The sequence below is a fragment of the Lupinus angustifolius genome, chromosome LG20 (assembly GCF_001865875.1).
Source record: "Lupinus angustifolius cultivar Tanjil chromosome LG20, LupAngTanjil_v1.0, whole genome shotgun sequence".
Lineage (NCBI taxonomy): Eukaryota > Viridiplantae > Streptophyta > Magnoliopsida > Fabales > Fabaceae > Lupinus > Lupinus angustifolius.
Genome location: NC_032028.1, coordinates 4,414,521 through 4,434,640, shown reverse-complemented (window position 1 = coordinate 4,434,640; position 20,120 = coordinate 4,414,521). Strand labels below are relative to the sequence as shown.

At 32.5% G+C, this 20,120-nt stretch overlaps 3 protein-coding genes across 8 annotated transcripts; all 3 read right to left on the bottom strand.

Annotated features, from left to right (window-relative positions):
• Window positions 676–7,730, bottom strand: LOC109335823 (protein phosphatase 2C 32-like). 5 transcript variants are annotated; one of them, XM_019572030.1, is made up of 5 exons: window positions 5,943–7,729; window positions 4,795–5,903; window positions 4,235–4,348; window positions 1,731–1,995; window positions 676–953 (listed from the first exon to the last, which is right to left on the bottom strand). In XM_019572030.1, exons 1-5 carry the CDS (start codon window positions 6,976–6,978, stop codon window positions 838–840), a joined length of 2,640 nt encoding a protein of 879 aa, XP_019427575.1. In that variant the 5' UTR covers window positions 6,979–7,729; the 3' UTR covers window positions 676–837. The 5 variants fall into 5 exon arrangements, 4 of the variants coding, with proteins under 4 accessions (XP_019427575.1, XP_019427574.1, XP_019427573.1 ...); XM_019572029.1 differs by having other exon boundaries at window positions 4,795–7,183; window positions 7,302–7,729; XM_019572028.1 differs by having other exon boundaries at window positions 4,795–7,729.
• On the bottom strand, window positions 13,746–16,982 carry LOC109336016. 2 transcript variants are annotated; one of them, XM_019572344.1, is made up of 3 exons: window positions 16,213–16,982; window positions 14,503–14,670; window positions 13,746–14,087 (listed from the first exon to the last, which is right to left on the bottom strand). In XM_019572344.1, exons 1-3 carry the CDS (start codon window positions 16,738–16,740, stop codon window positions 13,896–13,898), a joined length of 888 nt encoding a protein of 295 aa, XP_019427889.1. In that variant the 5' UTR covers window positions 16,741–16,982; the 3' UTR covers window positions 13,746–13,895. The 2 variants fall into 2 exon arrangements, with proteins under 2 accessions (XP_019427889.1, XP_019427888.1); XM_019572343.1 differs by having other exon boundaries at window positions 13,746–14,090; window positions 16,213–16,977.
• On the bottom strand, window positions 18,140–19,699 carry LOC109335414 (suppressor of disruption of TFIIS-like; the record flags this gene model as incomplete). The annotated part of the gene is given in 5 exon segments (XM_019571549.1): window positions 18,140–18,244; window positions 18,341–18,404; window positions 19,036–19,262; window positions 19,352–19,496; window positions 19,602–19,699. Coding segments are annotated over 5 exon segments (639 nt in total), but the record flags the coding sequence as incomplete, so codon positions are not given.

The following is a 20,120-nucleotide window of genomic DNA, read 5'->3' as shown; positions in this document are numbered from 1 at the left end:
GACTCAAAGCATAACTTGAGTCTAGCTGAAAAATATGACTCTAATTTTTAAAGCATGAGCTCATTATAATTAGCTTTGAACAAAGATAAGTCAGTTAAAATTTAATAGATTTGTTTTACTTAAAAATATACGGTACATATACATGTTAATAATGTGCTGGGGTTAAGGGCTTAATTAAGTATTTATTGAATATTCTTTATTTTTAAATAAGTAAATAAAACTTATCCATAAGTTTTTGCTTAATAAAAATAAGCGAAAAATATTGATTTGAAGGTCATAATCTATTTTTGTAAATTATGACAAATTTATTTCATAAATTGATGTTCTCAGCTTTTTTTTTCTCTATAGCTCTTTAGCCGAAGTCATAATAATGGTAAAAAAATATAAATGAAAAATCATTTGCCTGTAGCGAAACATGGATGGGCCATTCTGTGTAGTTGTACTCAGTGCAGTATGTTAATATATGTGGAAAAAATTATTTAAGTTAAAATTATAATTATTAAATATTTTATGATTAATTATTCCTCCTGGTATATAAAGTGATATAAAATAATAAATAGTGGAACAACATTCTCAATTCCTCATGTTGATATACTCTTTCTTTTGTGACATAGTTTCTTACTTAACCAGTAAAGTACTACAAAAACTTGTAGTAACCTTCCATTAACTGAATTTCCAATAAACTTGGTTTGAGACTAGAGAAAAATATGTTTCATTTCGAAATGATTCAAAGACTAATTTTGATTTCTAAAATCAATTTTACTCCTAGCCCAAAATTGTTACATTATTAAATAGAGAAGCATTTAGTTAAAAGAAAAATAGAAAGAGAAAAGAGAATTATCCTGATGATTTCCAAATTCTCCCTTCCAAAGAAACCACCATAACAGATACATCATCATGATATTTACGTCGATCCCCATTAGGAATATCAAGCAATTCATGAAAATCCATTCCTGCCACAATAAAAAAAAATGTCATATAAGAAACAAGAAATAACACTCAAATTTTAATAAATTAACTTCCATTAAAAAACAAGTTATCAGAATTAGGTGGTTGTTTCTAGTTGGTAGCAAAGAGAATGATACATAATAATATATGACAAGAATCCTCATTTGTTTAAAGAGCTTTAATTATTCACAACTAATCTAAGAATCAAACATGTCAAATAGAAATCTTGCACCCCAAAAACATCCTAAACATGTAACGTTTTCATATGTTGACACTTGAAGTTAGAAGGATTACTAGTTTGTAAAAACAAAATCAAGGCTATTTTGATATAGCAGTGTAATTTTTTTACTAGTGTGATTTCTATGAAGCTATTATAAGAGCCAAACATTTTTAATGATAATGACAACAACACATAATTGGTTAATAGTGTAAAAACAGACACTGGGGATGCACCATAATTAATGTTGTGTACTATGAAGAGGAAAGTTGGAAACATTTGACATCTCTGATATTGGCACATGATAGCTTTCTTTTTATAGAGAAGGATGAAAGAGTATGTCTGTAACAAATTCCAATTCAAACATACGGCTCTTTCAGCAACATTGTAGGGCCACCTCGATAAAAATAGAACTCATTTCGAAAAGATGTTTGGTTTCAAAGAATTTGCTCAAGAACATTAAGTGGAAAGCAAGTTGAGAGGAGCAGGTGTAAAGAATTACTCAGATGTAATGTGTTAAGTTGTGAAAATAATATCTGAGGACTAGGAAAGTGGAGTAACTGACCATTCTTTTTAGCAGCGCGGAAGAGAAGCTCGGCAATAAGGTATTGTGCGGGGTCACCTTCGGGGACATTTTCCATGAACCACGTAACATGGGCTACTACCTCTTCATTGCTGAAATATTGGTAAAGCCCATCAGAGGAGAGTACCAAGAACTGGTCACTTGACGAAAGTCTGTGATGCAAAACAGAAGGTGTGCAACTTAGGTAAGGAGCAGTTCCCACATAATCAACTTGAAACATCTCCAGCAGAGCTTCGTTGAAAGATGGCTAAAACAAAGCAATCAATGTTAGAAAAAGGTTTCAATGATTCTGCATCGGATGGATTAAATAAAACAAACAAATAGTGCAAGGTATTGTTGTCATAATCGAAAAGTTAGTTAAAGTCATACAAATGATTTTATTTGTCACCCTCACAAGTCTAGGTAGCTTGAACTACAATATTATATGGTAGCTTCAGGCTATTAACTGACATCGTAAAGAGAGCAATGCTAGCAAATACACTCTATTTAACACTGTAATTAGGTGGGTTTCATGTTGAATCAACTAGATAGAGTGTACCTATGCGATTTAGTGGGTCCTGCATAAAATCCATTCAATTATAGAGAATGTGTTAAGAAGAGTGTTTTAAAGAGGTGTTGCTAGCATTTTTCTCGGACATATAAACTAAGATGCTTCACAATTAATCTAAACTACCCCAAATGAATCTTCACATATGCGATAATGGTCAATTAGAAAATTTGTGGGACTGGGATGCAATGCAATAATATGCCAAAAATCCAACCTGCTGGTCCAATTTTCCGCCATTCCCTCAACTCTCTCTTTAAAGTATAGTAGTATACTAGACCTCGGAAATCAAAATGTGAAAACCCACCATTGACTGTCACCCACCCAAACACAGGGTAGACCCATGTAGAGGGCCATTAATTTGCTCTTAGCCTGAAGGGAGTTGGGATCGAAGAGAGTCAGAGAATCATGCCCAGCTATGACGTGGGCCTGTGATTGCCCCAACTACTTTTTACATAGTAGGGACCAAGACAAAAGTATCAGTTTAAACGGTGGATCACTTATTGCCAGCCTAAAATATCAACCACCTATCAAGGCAAATTGCTAAGAAATCAATAACCTAACATTCATAATCTTGTGGCCCCAGATTCCAAGAGTGTTGACTAGACCAATTCATGCCCACCTTCCATGACCATGAGGGTAAGTTTACCGCCAACCCGAAACCTTTGACTACTCTTTCCAATTAATAATTTTCCTAATACATACATGCAACTCCAGACCAATGAGGTCCATGATTAAAGATGCGCTTTCTACCATTTGGCATGTACAAATTATAGTCTCCCAAATCAAATATAGAAAATATTTCATAAAAGGGAGTTTACAAATGGGAAATCGACCAATTCCCAAAAGAGGCTAGGCCAGAATAATCCTACTTGATTCTGCTAGTATAATAGATTGTGACATTTAATCTACCAAGGCACTGACCATGCAGTCTTCCAAGTCAAGGATCAAAGTGAGAAAATGGTACTTACAGCTAATAGATTGTGACATTTATGGGACATAACCCCAACCAACATTTTATACTTCCGTTCGTGCCATCATTTAAGTCATTTGATGTGCATGCTTCTACTTGAGAGAGAGTTAAAAGTAAAAGACCGAAATAAGAAAATGGCAAAAATGGAACAAGAAGATCCATATGCCAGCCAATGGCAAACACTTTTTAATGACAATAAGATGCATAAACATCAGTTGGGAGTAATTGATTTTAGATTGGCACTTTTATAGTATCACTTATAACAACCAGCCATCTTCAAAGTTTCCCCTTCATTATATTTTTCTTGCTTGAAAAGGTTGATTTCAATGAAAGGAAATCACAAGGAGTCAAGGTCATAAACTATCTTATCCAGAACATATACAGTGAAATACTCCTCAAGAGAATAAATGCAAATAAAATATCTGAGGAAGATAATGCAAGAGAAAAGTAAATGGAGACAGATGTAAAGCTAGCTACAATTGCCAATATCCTCTGAAGCTATGACAAATGCATCATTTAGAAATTAAATAACTAGGTGATAAATGGTATCCACAATTCCACACACGCATACAGAAACAGTGAACTTAAGTTAATGGGTTTAAAGTCAGGATTTGTAATAAATATTTGAAGACAAAAGTCATGAAATACATGGCAAGGCTCCTCTAAAGTGCAAAGCCTAAAGTGCATGAATCTATACAAATTTTAATGTAGATTCATTAGTTGAGGTACGACGACCTCAACTATTTATTCATCATATTCAACGGTTTAGATTGAAGCACTTTCACCCCAAAGTGCAAAATGCACTTTAGAGGAGCCACGCCCTGATACATATATTGTTTCCTTATTTTACTGTATTTTCTGAAAAAATAGTAAGTATGAAAGCATGTGGAATCCCTACCTATAAGCTACAGACAAAAGGACTGCAGCAAACAAAATTTCAGATAAGTCAAAGTCAGAGTATCAACTGACCCTCTTCAAGAACCCAGCACCAAATGCTCTGGTGACTTTTAATTGTCCTTTCACTCTACCATTAAATATGGCTTGATTATCATCAGGATGTTCTGTTCTTATTCTAAAAACTTCCTGCAGAAAACATGCAAAGTTGAAAACTATTCAGTAAAAGTCGGATTTCATCAAATACCATCAGTTTTCCCTTCTAGTAAATGCTTCATATTTTAAATATGTTCGATGAAATATGACCCAGGTTTTTGCTAGTGAATGTAATGTTTGTAAAATATAAGAGAAATGCTAATGCAAAATGAACTTCGGAACAAATGTACCTAGAAATTGATTTTGCCATTTCGGAACCACATTATATTTTGCTTCATATTTTATCAAAATTCAATGAGAGAGGAAATCCACTGTTTCAGCAAATGACCAACAACTGTTCTGGACCATAACTGGATACGGTAAAGACAAATTTATGTTGATATACTACATTTTATTGTGTGGCAGAACAGTTTCATTATGAAAAAAAAGGTATCACAAACTATTCTATTCACCAATATAAGAAAATGGCAGAAACATACCTCTTCAGTATTTGTGCTGTGATCTATGGAAACCTGAACAGCCCTCATTTTCAATCTGCATATAGATATTTCTCTGTTTTTGTTCATCTTATTAACATCACTGTTTTGATTGTGAATTGGGGACTCCTCTGAAATCCGATCCAGCTCCATGCGTACTAATGACTCTCTAGATCGATTTTTATGCCTCTTTTCATCCTTGACAGAACTTGGATTAGGATGACGATCATTTGGTCTTTCTTGAGCCAAAATCACACAACTATCTCCAAGGTTCATGACATAAACATCTTGATCCTTCATCAGCATCACTAGAACACACGATCCCATTAAAGCAAGCTCTGGATTTTTATCCAGATTATTCTCCACCATTTTCATGTACGCCTCTTCTGCTCTTTCAAGGGCTCGTTCCATTGCTCTTAAAACTGCATTATGATCGATTCCAGACTTGCATCTTCTAATGGGTCCTGAGGCTTCCACTAGTTTCTCATCAACAAAAGCTTCCTCCCTATGCCAATCATAACTCCAAGGAAAAAGTTTCTTACATAGGGACTTTGGCTTCCTGTACATTTGTCTGAGTTTTGTATTGATAAATGACTTTCTTGAATTCTGCCGTTGCGCTGAAACAGAAAAAGCAGCTATTTGCTCCTGTTTAGTTGCATCGAACCCAATGCTTCCATCTTTTCCTGATGTAGTGGGATCTTCATCCCAATTTCTGGATATTTCTTCTTTTAAATTAGATGAGCAAGGTCTCATATGCCCCTCTAGTGTAGACTCCCTAGGAACAGAAGAATCTTTACCTTGTTCTGAGGCGGGGAAAAGACCCTGTTCATCCCAAGATTCCATCTGAAGTAGCTCATAAAGCCGCACACTTTTTCTACCTTTACCCGACAATTGTCCAAATGGAACAGAGGCTGGAGCAGTACATGGGATTGTCGAACTTCCGCAGTTAGGTAACTTGTTTTCAGCATTATCCTCAACTATCTCACGGTTAGATGACTGATCCTGGATTATTACTGGACCAGAAGAAGAACCTAAACTTCCTTGATTTGAATTAGCATGAACATCACATAGTTCCCCCCTATTGCTTACTGGAGCAGCCATAGATTTTACAGTTTTAGGGACTTCAGGTTCAAGTGGATGTGGATCTACCGGATTATCTTCATAATCCCAAAGTAACCCCTCCAGTTCCATGTCTATAAATCTATAAAGATGGCTCATCAGAAAATCAGGTGCATCTGGGCCACTAAAACCATCATATATCCCAATAAACAGCCACCCTTGTTCTTCAGAAAGCACTACATGAACCCTATCTTCACCAGCCTTGCCTTGAGCCCACTGCAAATTATGTGTATGTTTATACTCCACTTCAGATGGTCCAACTTCACCACAATTTCTAGCAACTTCGGATCGACACTTTGCCTCTCTGGAATGCCAAGCTAGTTGGGTCACTGGATGAAACAATAACCGTTGCATCCAACTGCCACTGGTAGAGTTCTTAGAGAAAGTCCGAGAAAAGGTATTCTTCATTGGTCCACTTACACTTCTCATGAGATGTTGGAGACGAGGCCTCCGGCGACCATGTGCAAGGGGTGCTGAAAAGTTGGATTTATCGTTATCATCAAGAGGGCCTGACATAACTCCCTTCTCTATTGGCCCAGACATGAAACCACCACCCCTATCCAACGGACCTGAGGCATAAGCTCTCTCCAGAGGCCCGGACATGAAACCATTCAAAGGTCCAGAACCACGCGGAACAGGCTGCAAAGGGATAGCAGCAAATGAGGCAGTTCCCTCAAACGAAGCAGCAGGTTCCAGGGCATCACTAGCAAACAATGCACTCTGGTTACCAGTCCTTGCAGTGGAAACATTGGCACTGACAGAAGCCCCCGAAATTGTCTTAAAAGTAGTTTCCGGAAAATTCTTACTCGGCTTGTGTATGCCAGAAGAATCTTCCATGCTATCATGCCTAAAGGATCCGCTCAAAGTTTCCGAATCAAGGGTACTGGAATCAAGAGTATACCTCTCAGAATTTGACGGGGTAATGGCAGGAGATTCAAATATGGATGGTCTCACATAACAGAAGGAATGACCTAACCCTTCATCTAATGGCTCTAGAAACTCCAAATCAACACCTTTGCCATTGAATGGTACCAAACAGCCAACAACACGAGAAGTACCATTACCCATTATTGCAAACAACAATCCAAAACAAAGCCCTTAGATACAAATATAAGGTTTCTAAAATTGAGCACTCTCAACAAATACAGATACAAAAGATAGACCGAACTCCTTGAAAACCCCATAACCTGAAGAACCACCCCATGATGATGAATACTCACCTCACCATGCATCACCATAAAACACAAATTCCCATGTGCTATTTCCACCAAAACTAGCATAAAAAAACACTCTTTAGCGCAGTAGGTGAGTATTGCAAACAGTGCCAAAGAGATAAAGCTAAGAAATTTTTTAAACAAATTAAAAATTTCTTGCAAACATGGTGATCTAACCTTGTGGGCAAAGTTGAAAACAGATCTAAGAGCAACAGAAACCCATTTCAGAATTTATAAAAAAAATTGTTCTTTCTTGTTTATGGAATCTGAGAAATAAACATTGGAGGGAACCATGGCCGAAATAACTCTTCCACGCATGAATTGAGTCATTGGGGCATAGCCACTAGTCCACTACTACCTTCAGTTGAATATAACAAATATAAAATAAATACAATTTTTTTTGTTGAGAAATGGTGTAAGGAGTGTGTTTTGGAACAATGGGGGAAGTTGAGCTTTAAGACAAAGAAAGTGAAGATGGGGGTTTTGGTTGGAATATTTTAAAATGAGACCAAAATAATTATAAATAAAATAATGGAGATTTGGTTAGATGATGAAGAATCATGCTGAGTTCATTTCAGGGGTTCTCTCTATCTTTGAGTTTTCAAATAGTTATATCTTTGGAGGTATAATATAATTGTTAAGTAATTAATCATTTTTGGATATCTAGTTATTCCTATCAACAACATGTATCATAATAAATTGATGCAAAAGCTTTAAGATGAATGGAAACTACTTAGTAATTAACTTCAATAATTAATTAAGTAGATGGAGGATTATCTAGTAAGAACACTAAGCTTCAGGTTGGTTAAAATAATTTGAAAACACGAGGTCGTCTAATCTTGTTATTGAAGTCTTTTATTAATCAATTTCATAATAGCATATCAAACAATATATTATATACCACATCAAAGGAAACTTCTTGCTAATTGCAATGAAATGAAATGTGAACTCAAATGAATTGTATTATTAAAAAGTTGAATTTTGAAATCATCACCAAGAAGTTGATGGTTAATCAATTAATGTAAGAGTGTAAAATGTATACACTAATAATATAAAGATTTATACATGTATATTTCATTATTCACCATTCATTATCTTTTTTTTTTAAATTAACAGTAATTAAAAATCAATGGTGATAATGTAATGACAATATATAAAATTCATACACTATCAATAAATGTACATTTTTTTCTCTTTATCTAACGTCATGCCTCATACATACATAACACATAAAGATCTTCTTTATTAGCAGAGTAAATAATTTTGTATGTAATAAAAATATAAATGAATGATTGACGATATATTATTCTATATAATTTTTGTATTAGTATTATATAAATATCACATTTATAAATCTAAGTCACGGTCAGCATTGGTGTTACACTGGTCAAAGTAGTAAATTCATTTTTACTTACTAATATTACCTTGATTTTCTTTTTAATAATGTGAACTTAGAATTATACAAATAGGAACTAATATTATCTGGACTTTTTAAACAAAATAAAAATTTAGTATGAAAGAATAGCATTAGCAAAAGGCAATTTTCAATCCATTTGTGTTATGATAGCAGAAATGCACTACACTTACATTTTCAAACCAATATTATGTTATTGGAGAATTTGAAATTATGTGAAGTTGTGGCAGCCACACGTTATTCATTACTCATTAGTGGCAAGATAAAAGAAAATGAGATATCCAACTTTTATTCTCCTTAGAATAATTAATTAAAAAATGAATACATGGATAAATATAATTTGAGTGCACAAATGTAGAACTAGTGAATAAAAATTATACCAGGATTTCCCACTACTCTACCAAACATATGTTGCATGATCATTGGAATTTAGTGCAATTCAATTTCACAATGCAAATTACTAGTCACAAAAATTAAACAAATTTAAGAGAAAAGTAAACTTATAAACTCGTGAGAAACATAACCAATTTCAAAAACTTTAACATTCCTTATCTTAAACTAATCATATATTGTCACATAAAGAAAAAAATAAAAATTAAAAATAACATTTTTATACTACTTATTAAAATTTAATTGGAATGGACAGAAAATGAAACTGCTACCTTAAGAATAGAGGAGTACATTTGTTGTCTCACAACTTGTATTACTGTATATATTATTAGTCTATGATTGGTTGAACAAATATTTTTAAATTAAAAAATTAATAATTAATTATTTTTTTGATCAATCATAAATGTAAATGTTTATCGTTAGAATAGGTGATATATGTTCATTGATTAACCAAACCCACTAGATAATCACGATGAGGTAAACTAGGTGGCCCCATTTGTTCTCTTTTCAACGCTTATAATGAACAAATAAAATAAATAGCCATGACTTCAGGTACGTATCTTATTATGTTAATAAGCTATATAAATGTGTAGTGAATAATAAGCATCCTACAAATATATTATACACCTCAAGTGGGTATCTTCGACCAAAGTCTTCGCTCAGATAAAAATAATTAATTTAAACGGGAATAAGTGAGGCAAATTAAACCACCAATTATGCAATGGAACCTTCCACGTGCAACATTACGCACGCCATGAAAATGGACGTAATGGCTTTACAAATTACAATAGTCATAAAAAGTTTTGTGTTAAAAGAAAGAGAGAAAACATATATGCCCTTAAGATAATTTTATATTGTCACTGAATTATTTATTGTTCATTTTTTATTATTATTGACTTTTAAACATAAGTAATATAAATAAATTGTGTATCATATACTGATTATGTACAAATTTTTATAGCGAAAGTAGATCTATTTCAAACTTTAAAAAAATGGAGCATGTTCTTTTCTTTTAATTAAAAAAATATTGAAGATTGAGTAAGAGGTACTCACCAATATAAATCGAATCAACACATATATGAGACATATTAATTGAGGTCACTTCTTGTTACATGAAAGTGACATGCATATATTTTACGCTTATGGGTGGCTCAACTATAAGGCAACTCAAGCAGTGGCTCTATGCCCACAAATATGGAGAGAGAAAATTAGTTATCCCAAATTATGTTCCACACAAATTATATTGAAATAAAAATAGAAAAAATAATAAATATTTAATTTTTTAATTGAAATGTCATATTTTTATTAATCCAATATATAGTTTGGGATAATATATCCTTGTCCTCAAATATCGTAGGTATTTAAATTTTTATTACTTTTAATCGTTAATAATGGACAAAAAAAAGACTTGGTGAGACTACTTGTTATAATGTGATACTTTCAAGAATAATTTGGTTATTTTACTATTTAGTTTGGTACAATATCATAGTTTCAAGGGCATTTATTTAGGTTTAACAGTGATTTTTTTGTAATCAAGGCTTTTGCATATCATTTAATTATGATAATTTAATAAAAAAGTCATTATGAAAAACCCAAAAATAAACTTCAAGTAAATAAGGCTCATTTTAAATTTGACTAGGACCTGATATAGCTAGGCCACTCTTATTAGTGTTAAATATAATTATAAAAGATTAAAATATATAAGACTAAGACTTAGTAACTTTTTAAGTTGTCATATATTCTAATTTATTCAATTTTATAGTTTTAATAAAACTAACTTCTAATCTCAAGCTACATGATTATATACGTGATTTATTCATCTAATTCACATAAAAAATGTCCTCGAACATCTTCCAAATCCACTCCTTAATTAATTAAAAGTATGTTTTTCCTATATTTAGAAGAGAGGGTGAAAGATGACTAAAAAAGTGGGTAAACCAAAAACACCTTGGTCTGCATGGATATAATAAAGTATGAAAGTTATTTTTTAAGGGGTAAAAGGTGTACAAGTTATGATACGTGAGGTATATTGATATTTTCAAATGTTTATTACTGTGTTAACTATCATCACAGTTTTGTAAGATAAATATTTAGAAGCGTGATGTTTCTATAATTCTTAATTTCGTGTAATTGTTTATAATTACATCTGTGGATACGCTACCCCCAATCCTCTAATGAATATTGTTTTCTGCTTAATCATCTTATAAATAATTTTGAGTTTAAAGTGCAAAGAATTTAAACTTATATATTTGATTTGGTTTCTTCATAAGTTTTTGAGGTGAAGATAATTTTTATTTCCTGAATAGTCGACTCAATTAATAGAATTGTGTCACATTACAATTTAAAATTTGTGCACTGTTTTTATACTGTGAGCACATCATTCACCATCAATTTGTATTACTTTTTATTTGAGAGTCAATAATAATTAATAAATTAATGGTGGATGATTGACTGATAGTGTAAAAAACATTTACATAGTATACATATTAAATCCTATAAAATATACTTTTCATTAAGAAAGTGAAAAAGAACGAGGAATAGGGAAGTCCACTTTGTGTTAGTTAAAGATTACTTGTCAAAGGGTCATAGGTTATATGACAATCACGTGGCTTAGTTGCTGTTGATGATGATCAACTCTAATTATTTATACACTCATCATTTTCTTATTATACTCATAACTTTGTCTCATTCAATGAATTCCCATGTTATATGCATCCACTCCATGATTCATGAGTAGAAGACAACAAAACCAATTTGTATTTAGAATAACCTATGATCCAAATCTGTGTAGATTTGGTATTTTTGTTAACTGGTATATATAATGTTTATGTGCAGGATATACTAATGATACATACTTGCAATCACATGTAAATCTAACCAAGATGAGAGTGTTATTTTGTGATACAAGTGATATTATATTCCCCCCAAAATAGGATGATGTAAATGTAACATTATTTAGAATTTGATTGTGAAGTTAATGTGATGTATCGTGTAGGAGTAGAATGAGACTCCTCTCCAGTAATGGAGAGGCAAGTGATGCCAAAACCTAAAGAAAATATAATATGCTTTTACATTTATACCTTTATATTTATTATAATAAGACAAATTTATCTTTTAAACTAAAGGGAAAAGTTACATTTGCCTCTCCATTAATGGAGAGCAGCCTAACCCGTAGGAGTAGTAATTGAGTAAGTGTGAGTAGAATGAATAGTGGGTAAGATAAAGAAAGAAATGTCAGGGTCAGGGGTCAACAATAGTACTAGTCCAAACCTCAAAGTTGATTAATAACGTAACATATCATGCTTCTTGGTTGAATTGAAAATTTGATGTATCACACCCTTGTGGTCTTACGTGATAAGGGACAATTATTTAATCACTCCAGATCAATATTGACCAAACTGACAATAATGGACGAATTTGATGCAGATTGTCAAACTCAATGGTCTAATATATAGAAAGAGATTATCTCTCCCAAAACAGTATCATTCTTTATTTTGGACTAATCATAATATTATTTATTTTTTTATAAAAATTATTTTATTCATATAACAATATATGATTGGTTTGGGATAAGAATAATACATCATTTGGGATAGTTGATTTTTCCCTTATCTATATCGGTTGCTTCATTATATTTATTAAAATAGCACCACAAAACTACCTTGTTTTTTTTCTTAAAGAAAGAAGAAAGGTAAAACTGAGAAAGGGAAAAGTGCCCTAAATTAATGTCAAATTTAATCACTCCTTTTCTGATTTTGTTGTATTGAAGGTAAAACAAACGCAACAAAAACTTCTTGAAACAATGGGTTATGTCTCCCTTAATAGATTAAAGTCGTTAAACCTGTCAAATGAAACAATCTACGTCACTGGTCCAACCACAACTATGTTTCTATTTGAATCCATTGTTCTCTTTCCAACATCACGTATCTAATGTCAAAATTTAGGTGACAATGTAGCAATTTCTCATTTTCTTATTATTAATAAACATTGGACTAGTTATTATGAACTCCATTTTATAGGCACGAATATTAAGTGGGTAAGGGTAATAATGATAGCATTGTTGGAATGTGGGGTTTGGAGTGATTAAGGGTAATTTAAGAAGAAAAAAATATTAAAAGTGGGGTGTGTCAAACTAATTGTGGAGTGTGTAAAATTCTACTCCTCTTTTTCACCCTTCCCTTATATATGGGTCAATGGGTGGACCTTTATGTTTTATTGGATCCAAGCCGAACACCCTATATAACTTGTCATTACATTTTCTCATTTCTTTTGTCTGAGATTGACTTGAGTATATGTAATATTTTTACATGAAAAAATAAAAATGATATCTTGACACTAGTTTTCCACACACTCCTCTTAACACTTTATAAACATTATCAAACAAACTTTGCTTTTACAATATCAATAAATAGATGGCTAATGGTTATAAAGTAGAGGAAGAAAGGGATACAAGACAAGGAATAAGAGTAAGAATATCATTACTCTTTTTATGCATATCTTAGACTACTATTGCCAACCAACATGAAACTTTCTGGCATGTTCAAACCATCTCAAGACCACTTAGGTAAAGGATGGAACAATGAACAGTATGTGAATTTTCAACTCATCAAGATATTAGCATTATAGCATAGACCTTATTTCCCAACCTCATTGTTGCTAGCTCAACCTTCATGGGTGTAATTCAGCCAAGTCAGCCAAACACTTCCAACTTTAACTGATGATCTAAAACTATACCGTCTTTGGAAGTGTTCGGCGAATAAGCCAAAGCTTGCAGACTTACAATATGACAACTCAGGTAGAATCAAAGTGTAAATGTGAAAAAATGAAAGACTTGTTGTAATAAGATCATAAAAATTGTATAAATGAGAGGTGTTGTGTGTATAAGTATAAGTGATTGGCAATGTTCAATAAACTATACTTGTATTCATTTTTCTGTGATCCATACATCATTACATAACTCACTAGAACTATTGTGCATGCACAGCCCTGTCACTGTCCTTTAGAGCTTCTTTCCTAATGGATGTGAGGTTCTTTTTTATCTCATTGCATAGTCTACCCTCTATAAGATGAACAGGCAACCACAGCTTTGGCTTAACATCAACAATATATGAGAGAGTTGTGTTAACTTCTTGAGATTCCTCACAGCTTCCAATGTTGGACTGCTGCAAAACCATCAACGTTTACAAAGTTAGCATTGCATTTCTATGTCAACACCTCGAATATCTATGCACTTTTTTGTTTCATTCTTATAATTTGTTCAGCATCTTTTAAAACAAACTAATGAAGAAATTGAGATCCCTTGTTTCTTTAGAACTCAGTGTCAACTTAGTCAATACCGAATTACACAAATTTGAGTACCAAAATATTATAAAGTCCACATATAATTGGTCACCGACAAAGGCTAGCCAAGATCCATTATGTTTAAAGTGTTGATTTTAGAAACCAAAAGTTCAACATTAGAAAAACACTAATGATACAGAAAAGTACCTCAAAGTCTGATTTATGTAATTGATTGTATGCGTAGTGCAGGATGCAGAAGAATAATAAAAACTATGGAACAAAAAAAAATTCTACCTGCAAAATAGACCATTTTCCTTCAAAGATTTGAAAATCTCCTTCAACCATCTTGAAATCGATATCACGTTTCATACCAGAAGGAAGAGTCTCCAATTCTTTCTCATAACAATCTACAACTCCTTTAGCATTAAATTTTATCCCAAATGCCAGGTTCTGCTGTCCAATCTGTTCAGCAAATGTTACAACAACCGCTGTAATTCAAGTGAAATGCATAAACAAGGAAAAGTCTGAATAGAAAAAATCAATCTAAAGTTCAGGTCACAGGAAAATAAAACATACTGTGGCATTGAATTTGTAAAGGTTGCAACTTAGAGGAAATAAATTAGGTAAGACCACGTTTGGCCTTACTATAATGTAATCAGACATAAAGTGTGATTTTAAACCTGACTGACATAACCAAGCCAAAACTTGTTTATTTACTTTTTGCCAAGTCCAAAACTAAATATCAGTAATATAAGCATAAGACCACATTGACTTAATTTCTGAAAGTAAAATGCTGCACCGACTAACTTTGTGCATATCGTATCATTCACTCAAATCGTTGTTCCCATACTCTGAACGTGTGGATGAATATGCATCATCATCATCATCATCACCCACAATTGATGCCGTGATGATTTCCAAGCCAGCTCTGGAAATAAAGTATCTGCAACTCTAATTAAACATGCTATGCGAACATATATCATCAAGCTGGATGTGCTTCAAATCTCTCAAATAATAGTCATTTATGGACATCTGTTCTTCAACACTTGTATGGAGCTAATTGTTTGCAACATAATCATGTTGACCTAAATTTTCATATTATCCACATTACTTAAGATGTCTTTGAGACTAATCAAGTTATACTTGCACATTTTAAAACCACTCTAAAGAAATGACAGTATTGGATGAACGTAACTATGAAAACAAGAAGAAAACTCATTATGTATACAAAAGTATTAGAAAAGTCTCCGGTTTTTTGAAATCATCTAATTAACATTCACTCCATTTACAATAAAGACCATAAGATCCATTACACAGAAGCAAAATCAATTATCAGGAATCCAGGATGCAAGAGATTAAGTACTGATTCTCTTTGGGTATGCTGCTTGTCTCTTTGTTTATAGCAAAGTCTAGCATATAGAATTATAGATAATGCAAGCTTTAAAGATTTATTAGTTTTCAGGGTATATTACTATAGGTATAAAAGATATGTTAAAAGTTCACTTGCTAAGGTTTTATCACGATCATTCAATGTTTGTGAATAACTTGCTCACCACATTTTCTGCAGTAGAAAAAACTTTGTGAATAACTAAGGCAGCTTTTGACACAAGACAGAAAGAGATGAGATGTTCCTTTCTCTTTGTTTCCAGGGCATAGTGAAACCGAAATGTCCTATGTTTTAGTCTCATCATATGTCTTCGTTTCATCTATTTATAAAGTATACCAAACATAGAACAGAACATATGAACCCATCCAAACGGTACCTAATGTGTTGTTATTTAAAACTTAGCAAATTAATAAAATGCATTGCGAGACAGGATTGACATTATTGGCAACAACATGCATGATGCAACCAATTTCACAAAAAAAATGCAGACTTTAAATACCCCTTTTGGAATCATCATAAATTGGCAAAAAATGCAACTAACAATTTCATAAAAAATCAAACTTTAAAAACACCCTTTTGAAACATATCATCACAGAAAATAAGACATAGGGAGGAACCTGCAAAAGGCGAGCATATCTATCACCCTTTTGGATCAATTGACTAACGGCAAGACCAGGAATAAAATCAGATAACCTCTCATAATCAGTGAGGATGCTCCAAATAGCATCAAGCGATGCCTCAATTGAAATCCTGGATTCAATTCTTCGCGTGTTCTTCTCCATCTTCATCACCTCAATGTAAACCCCATCTTCCGTTAAAGACTCTGACCCTTCTTCATCTTCTTCACCTTCAACCCTGTCATCACCCTCCTCCTCCTCCTCTGCTATCATTAAATCTCCAGAATAATATTCATCATCATCATCATCAATGGTGGGGTTGGATTTGGAAGCACATAACAAGGAAGGTGTAAACTTGAATAAAGAGCGTGGTTTAGGAGTGGAAAAGGAATGATGGGTATTGAAATGAAAAGGGTGAAAGAATAAGAAAGAGTGGGTAATGGAAATTGAATTAGAAGGAGAAGGTGCAGGTTGGGGGAATATGAATGGAGAGAGTGATATTTGTGAGGTTGCAGGGAAGACGTGCATTGTTCTTCACTTTGTGATCAACATAGACAAAGTAACCTCTGACTCTGACCACATACAACACCTAATTTTGTTTTATCATTATTCTGGTCTCATATTCCCAACACAATTCTCATTTACCAAAAACTAAGAAGTGCCAATATCAATCTTTGATAGTGAAAATTTTAGGAAAAATGTACTCTACAAGATATAACAAATTAGGATGAGTATAGATACCTTAAAGAATGATTTTTCAACCTTGTCTTTGTTTCATCATATTCTAACTCTAATATTCACTTTTGCTTTTTTTTTCTTTTTCTTGTTATTCTTCCGATTATACCCTTAACTAAAAATTCTCTCAATTAATAAATAAAGAATCAAATACTATAAAAACAAAAGAAAAAATAATATAGTAAAAACATTTTTATCCTTTTAATATATTTTATGTCCTTAATTTCAAGGAATGGAAAATTTACCTATTATGATGGGGATTGGTTAATAAGTACACCGGTAATACTTGTTAAGGAATTAGGGAACATAAAAGAAGTACATCCACACTAACTTTAATAGTTTTAATATTAAATTTAACATTTCTCACTACAAAATAACTCCTTTTCTTTCATTAAAGAATGACTTAAGAATGTACCCCAAAAAAAGAATGACTTAAGAATACTTGTTAGTTTAAGGGGTCTCTTAAATTCTAAAAACAAGCAATTAATTATGGTAAAAGTATTGAAAATCTAGCTTCAACATCATCTCTTAAATATTAAATGATCTTATAATCATTTAAAAAACTATTATACTATCAATATATAAATTATTTTCTTTTCTTTTGAAGAAATAGCTTTAGGCTCTTATCCTACGGAATTTAAGAAAACCCTATTTAAATTATTTAACTACACTATCCCAATCGTTTACATTCAAAGCAGTACATGCAGACATTATTTGAACTTTTTTATTTGGCTTGATACTATATTTTTATATGATTTCATGATTTAGACTCCATAGCTAGACAATGACCATGTTGTATTTGGACATTTGAATCTCAGAACCATGAGGGGGTTATAGATATCTGCAGTGCAAGTGCATTTAGTGAATTAATTTCTTGATTTATACTGAACCCATATTTTTTTGTATTACTATAGTAATACCTATAACCCTAATTAATATAGTAATTGTCTACTCTCTTATAAATTTCAGCTTCTGCAATTTGCATTTACTTTTCCAATCCATTTCATGATGCCAGTTGCATGATTCTCATGTTTAAGCATCACCATTCTGTGGAAGCAATTACGAATTATTATAAACTTAGACTTGAATCTTGATTTGCTTGATAAGTTTACTACAATATTATAAACCTATGCAAGTACCATGGGTTGAGTTGAGGTTGGATCCTTTGCTTGTTGTTGTCTTCTTGGATTTCTCATATTTCAGGTAATTCTTCTTTGATATTATGGATGCTATTCAAAGCATGATCAGCACCTGGCACCAAATCTGGACGCCCCACTTGCCATCATTATTATGTTCACTTATGTCACATATTTAGTTATGAACATATAATACATATTTATTTAACTTCTTAGATCTCTAAATAATATGCATATATAGCAGATTATAGCTTTACAATAACAGTGTGAAGCCCAGCTGCTTTTCCACTTGCAACATTTCTGACACTGTCATCAAAAAAATATATGTAGAAGATAGATTATGAATTGATTCCATGAGTTTAGGAACCTATGGCCAAAAGCATATAAATAAATAAGAGAAAAATGTATGTATCGACTTTTACACTATCGTTATATCATCCAATATTTATTTTTAATCATCATTGACTTATTGACTATGTATAAATCTTTACACTGACGTTGCATATGAATATTATGTAAACTTTATTTGAAGTCATGTATAAAATGTATAAATGGATCTTAAGAAATCATAGTTTTCACATCCATAAGAATAGTTACAGATTACTAACCTTTCCCCATGGCGATACGATCCTCCATTTAGTTGTTGTTTGGTGTTCTTGGTTTATAGATCTGATAGAGCAATCTTTATGGGCAAAGATAGGGACAATGTTTATGGTCCTTTTTCTTGTTAGTATAGTGCTTCCATCAAACACTATATATAGGCTCTTTTCCAAGAGTCTTAACATTTCATTGATGACTCTTCATCCAAGAGTTATGTCATTCAAACAATGAAATAATATATCCATTCATGTCACAAGAGGCATATTTCTTACATATTACACTCGATAAATAAACACATAAAGTAAGTAAAGTAATCTTCCCACGGTCACTTTTTAGGTAAGTTATCAATCTTACTGTTTTCTTTGGATGCACATTAGCAATCCTAATAGCAGCTTCAAAGGCTTCCACAGAAGGTTTGCAAAGGATTTGTGAGTGAGAGCTGAAACATTCATTCAAGTGATTATTAATTTGTTTGGGAGGGTTAAGCGTTTCGAAGCATATGATACCCTCAAAACAATCTTCCAATCCAAATCTTTTGAGAACTTTAACTGCATGTGCCTTATCAGCATTGGTGAATACCTGCAAAGAACATTTTAGTCTTAAAATTTTATGGAATGTTCATGAATGAACAAACTGATATAGAAGGTTGAAGTTTTTTTCTGACATACTAATTTACGCTGAGGCATGGAAATCAGAAGGTTCCTTAGTACTAGACCAGGCTTCAGTTTCTCATATGGTAATCTTCCATGCACGTAAGCATGAAAGTGATCATCATCAAACTCATAACCTAGGACCTTAGGAAAAATTATAAGACTTGAAGTTAATAACTCATTGATATTGTATCATGAATAATGTATCAGTATTTGATGAAGAGAAAACTCATGAGAATACATAATCTTTATATACCTTCAATCCTGCGCTGCCATAGTTGTTCCATACTCCTTGTACAAATCAAGGCACATCTTTGCTACTTCACTTTCTTGAATATGCAAGTGTTCCAACATATAGTCTGTAAAGTATAAACAAGATCAGTTAATTAACTCTAGTAGTTATGTCATTATTATCTGAAAACTAGAATTAATATAATATGTTTTTAACTATGGTAGTTTATGTTTGATTCAAGGGCTCTTGGGTTACTGTCACTCTTACTCTTTTTTAATTCAATTTTTTATTTATGTATAAGATTAATGTTAAGAATATTGCATTGGATAAGTGGAAACACTAAAATACAAGATAGGATCATGAATGAGTGTATTAGAGAGAAAGTTGAGTTAGCAAATATTTTTTATAAATTGGTAGAATCCCACCTTAGTTGCTTGGAGAATGGAGATGGAGAAGGTCTGTCAAAGCTTTAGTGAGGAGAGTAAACTAGATGAATGATAGAACTATTGTTAATTAGTTATAGGTGAAACCGTGAAGGAGGTTTTAGATTTAAAT

What these genes read in the sequence shown, in the direction of transcription:
- LOC109336016 (XM_019572343.1), bottom strand. Translation starts at nt 16,740, where the DNA reads ATGCACGTCTTCCCTGCAACCTCACAAATATCACTCTCTCCATTCATA. An exon ending in GATATGCTCGCCTTTTGCAG is followed by an intron (nt 14,671 to 16,212) that starts GTTCCTCCCTAT and finishes TTTGCTGAACAG; the next exon opens with ATTGGACAGCAGAACCTGGC. An exon ending in GAAAATGGTCTATTTTGCAG is followed by an intron (nt 14,091 to 14,502) that starts GTAGAATTTTTT and finishes ATGGTTTTGCAG; the next exon opens with CAGTCCAACATTGGAAGCTG.
- LOC109335823 (XM_019572028.1), bottom strand. Translation starts at nt 6,978, where the DNA reads ATGGGTAATGGTACTTCTCGTGTTGTTGGCTGTTTGGTACCATTCAAT. An exon ending in ACAGCACAAATACTGAAGAG is followed by an intron (nt 4,349 to 4,794) that starts GTATGTTTCTGC and finishes TGTTTTCTGCAG; the next exon opens with GAAGTTTTTAGAATAAGAAC. An exon ending in CCGCGCTGCTAAAAAGAATG is followed by an intron (nt 954 to 1,730) that starts GTCAGTTACTCC and finishes TTATTGTGGCAG; the next exon opens with GAATGGATTTTCATGAATTG.